The sequence below is a fragment of the Limulus polyphemus genome, unplaced genomic scaffold (assembly GCF_000517525.1).
Source record: "Limulus polyphemus unplaced genomic scaffold, Limulus_polyphemus-2.1.2 Scaffold2901, whole genome shotgun sequence".
In the NCBI taxonomy this organism is placed as follows: Eukaryota; Metazoa; Arthropoda; class Merostomata; order Xiphosura; family Limulidae; genus Limulus; species Limulus polyphemus.
This window is the reverse complement of record NW_013668511.1, coordinates 125,005-129,151: the sequence shown is the minus strand read 5'-3', so window position 1 is coordinate 129,151 and position 4,147 is coordinate 125,005. Positions and strand designations below refer to the sequence as shown.

Here is a 4,147-nt window from a genome sequence, read left to right as displayed (position 1 = left end):
TCGTAGCAATTTTGACAAAACAAACAAAGGTCAAAATTCAATAGATTTGATGAGCTCCTCAGCTTCACCTGGCCTTTGCTGTTGGAGCTACACGATGGCTCTGATTCTGATGCTTCGAGTCTCGCAATTCTGTCTTTATCCGTGAGCCAGGAATAGCCAGTTTTACGCCAGTTCAATGAATCTTCTGAGGAGATATTTAAAATGTTTCCAACGATAAGTGTGTTTCTATTATATTTCAGTTTATGTCGCTGGGTAGCAAATTCTTTGAGTGTCCTCATTCCTCATGCCCTCTGCCATTGATTAACTTATCTTTTCTAGGCTAGTAATTGGTTCCATGATTACTCACTACACCTGCCACCAACTCATTAGCATACTTAGCTTCACCCAAACCACATAAATTCTACTTCACGAGGAAAACCTAACACGGCAAAAGAAAAAGAAAAAAATACAGCCTCACTGTGATCATTTTAAAAATAAAGAACAAAATGTCAAAAAAGGGGGACTGTTGGTGATTTTGCCTGCATAACAAGGAAACCCGAGACAGGAAAATACACTGGGCAATAATATTTATAAGCTCGGGTTCAATGAACTCTTATTTCACGACATGCGCAATAAAAAATGAACATTATCATACAAATTACAGCAATGTTATACTTATAGTCAAAATTAGTGTCCCTTATGGCCCACCGTAGAAAAAAGAATTCTCAGAAATACACTTCACTAGAATAACCTATTATCACTCGCTTAAGAAGGTAAATATCAGAAGTAGATTTCCTTAATAAGTTGTTTCTTTGTGATATTTATGACCTGGGAGACAACATAAAATAGATTTTACAAGTTCCAGTAATGGATATCAATCATTTACCTCTGAATAATTCATCTTTCTTCAATTCATACTTCTACTACGTCACATGCTGTTCAGAAACACATAAAACCTCACTACTGTGGCCACTAAGGGCCACACTCAGTAGCGTGGAGTCAAGTCATAGCATATATTGATTTATAATTGTTTATTTCCTTAAAAAAATCCCCCTAGTGGCACAGCGGTAAGTCTGCGGACTTACAACGCTAGAATCCTGGTTTCGATACCCGTGGTAGGCAGAGCACAGATAGCCCATTGTGTAGCTTTGTGCATAATTAAAAACAAACAAACAAACAAACTCCCCAGTGGCACAGCGGTACGTCTGCGGACTTACAACGCTAGAATCCGGGTTTCGATACCCGTGGTAGGCAGAGCACAGATAGCCCATTGTGTAGCTTTGTTCTCCCAGTGGTACAACGGTATGTCTGCGGACTTACAACGCTAGAATCCGGGTTTCGATACCCGTGGTAGGCAGAGCACAGATAGCCCATTGTGTAGCTATGTGCATAACTACAAACAAACAAACTGATCCTCTATACACTTGAAAGACAAGACGAGGAATACCTACATTTACAAGTTTTGTTGAGTTTCACACAAGGCTACTCGAGGACTACCTGCGTTAGCTGTCTTCAGTTTTGAAGTGCCAGACTAGAGGAAAAGCAGTCATCAACATCACCCTCCGTCAACTCTTTACCATCTACAAATGGGATTGACCACCACTATATAACGACTGATAGTGTGAACATGTTCGGCGACGAGATTCGAACCCGCGTTCATCAGATTGAAAGTTCAGTGTCCTAACCGCCAGGCCACATTAAGAAGGGAAAAAAATGTCAACACTTCTGTAATCTGTTATTAATATTTAAAAAAAATAAGCTTGAAACCCAAGAGGATAAATTGTTTATTAAAAACAAGGAATAGACTGACAGTGAACTCCTTCGTAACAAGTCCATTGTCGACATAATAACTTTACAAGAGAAAACAACAACAACAGAAAAGTTGCTCCTTTCATCGGGAACAACAAACAACCAACTAGCGAAACAACAGCGCTCGGATTAATACATAGGATTAGGAACATCTTCTTTTTTTCTTATTTTTAACTGGGGAAGGGGAGGGGGAATTAACAACAGTAAGAGGCGCCATCTGGTGAACATTATTAACTCTTGCATTCTAATTTCAGCAGGACAGTTCACATTTAAACGATATATTATTACATTATTTCTATTCAAAGGAGAAATGCAACAAAGATAGAACAGTTAACAACGTAACTACACCTTGCTACCCAGAGTATCTGTATCGGAAAGATGTTGTATAGAAATAAAATTAATTGAGGCAGTTTTCTTCTTCTTTTTTTTTTCTTCTTTGGCTTGGTTACAGTAGTTCAGATCATCCCCTACTGGCACAAAACGGCTAATATGTAAATTGCAAACTCTGGTTAAAATTCATCGACCAACAGGCCACGATGCAATCTTCTGTGACATCGTTCTTCCTTCATCATCATCATCATCTATTGTTGTTTGACTGTTTTTCCCACTAGTGCTTGAATCACTGCTTCTGTCACCTAGTGGCGAAGCAAAGAAATACAAGAAATTATTAAAAAATAATACTTTTATGAATTTATTTATTTATAACATAAACTGTAGGTGTGTTTTATTATTTCATATCCGAAATAATCAAATTAAGAGGAGTGTGAAAAAAAAAACACTTCTTCAGTTAAATGATTTATATCAAAAACGTTAGGCCTATCTTTTTTTTTGCAATATTTCGACAGTTTTAGATGTGTAAATCTAACTATTTGTTCAATATAAGTAGTGGTCGTTTCAGATCCAGGAACAAAGAATAAGACAGTTTTAAAAAGTTGCTATTTCTTTCCTCTGGTAAGAAATTAAACTCTTGAAAATGGAATCATTCATACACGGCCTCATCGTAAAAACTAATAAATACATTCTGTCCACGGTTCTAATTATAAATAATTTATATTATAGTTTGAATATATATATCCCCAAAGAAGATATATTATATTGCTAACTAGTGGTTTGAGCTGATAGTGCTAAATCAATTTGGTATCGCTAATATTTTCTCTTATTTCTCGAGTGCAAAATAGGCCTAACGTGAGTTAAGCCTATTTGGACTACGCAAATGCATGGCAGTACTCTTACAGATACTTTATTCTGTATATTATAAATTCTGATGCTTTCTTTTGTTATGTCCCCTAGTGGCTTAGCGCAAAGTGTGAGGGCTTCAAACAAGAGATAATAAAGTTTTGATAGTACAGATAGATCATCATATAACTTTGTGTAACCATTTTGTGTAAATAGTAAATAGCACGTTATTATATCTTATTATTCCTAATAAAATGAGTAATTTTGCTAATATGTTTATATCTAAATGTTTGTCCTGTTATTTAAGATGCATGTAAGTGAAGATATGGGATTATTAGTTTATTAGGCACTAATGGGTTTTTCATTAATTCATTTCCACATGTTTGTCGAGGTTGTTTAATTACTAGTAGTTTGGTAATTTGAATTGTTAAAGTTGTGCCTTACTAGCAATTGTGGTGATGAAGATCGACTCGTGGATTCGAATACCACCACCGAATGTGCTCGCTCTTTCAGCCGTGGGGGCATTATAATGTGACAGTCAAGCCCACTTTTAGCTGGTAAAAAGTAGCCCAACAGTTGGCGATAGGTGCTGTTGACTAGTTGTTTTCCTCTAGTCTATCACTTCTAAATTAGGAACGACTAGAACAAATAGCCCTTTGCGCGAAATTCAACAGATAAATATTAGCAACCACTATGGGGTTGGTACAGTATTAGCTAGGTGTCCGAGAAATCTCGGGTTCGAATCCAAGCCGATTAAGTAACAAAAAAAATCAAATTAACAAAGTCGTAAATACGAGTTAAATTTTATAATATTTAACTTTTTAAGAAATCTTGCAAATCTCGCTGAATGTTGTTTTTACAGTCGTGCTGCAAGGTACTGCCGGTTAAACAGTTTTACAGGCGAATCAAAACTCATTATGTTAGGATTCTTCGATCGTTCCACTTATACGTAGTTTCTTTTCCTTTCCTCTTTTAGGTTCAGATGTTCCCCAAAATTAAACATTCAAGACAATGATGTGACTGTTACTTATTGAACGTTTTTCTTTGTTGTTCCTAAATTTTATTTTATTTTTTTCGAATATTCTCGCCAAAAATGGCAAATCAAAATAACTAAAACTACAAGTGTCTGGCGAAAAGCTTCAGCAGATATTTCCTTTGCAACATCTCAACCAATAATTGGTCC

The 4,147-nt window shown here is 36.1% G+C and overlaps 1 protein-coding gene across 4 annotated transcripts in view; it reads right to left on the bottom strand.

Annotated features, from left to right (window-relative positions):
- Positions 1-1,748: 1,748 nt before the first annotated feature.
- The window catches only part of LOC106468175 (rho GTPase-activating protein 100F-like), a 60,229-nt gene continuing 57,830 nt past the window's right edge, over positions 1,749-4,147 (bottom strand). For all 4 annotated transcript variants that reach the window (XM_022396476.1, XM_022396477.1, XM_022396478.1 and 1 more), the window contains exon 8: positions 1,749-2,423. In XM_022396476.1, the coding sequence (XP_022252184.1) occupies positions 2,305-2,423 (119 nt within the window). In that variant the 3' untranslated portion in view covers positions 1,749-2,304. The remainder of the gene's footprint in view (positions 2,424-4,147) is intronic.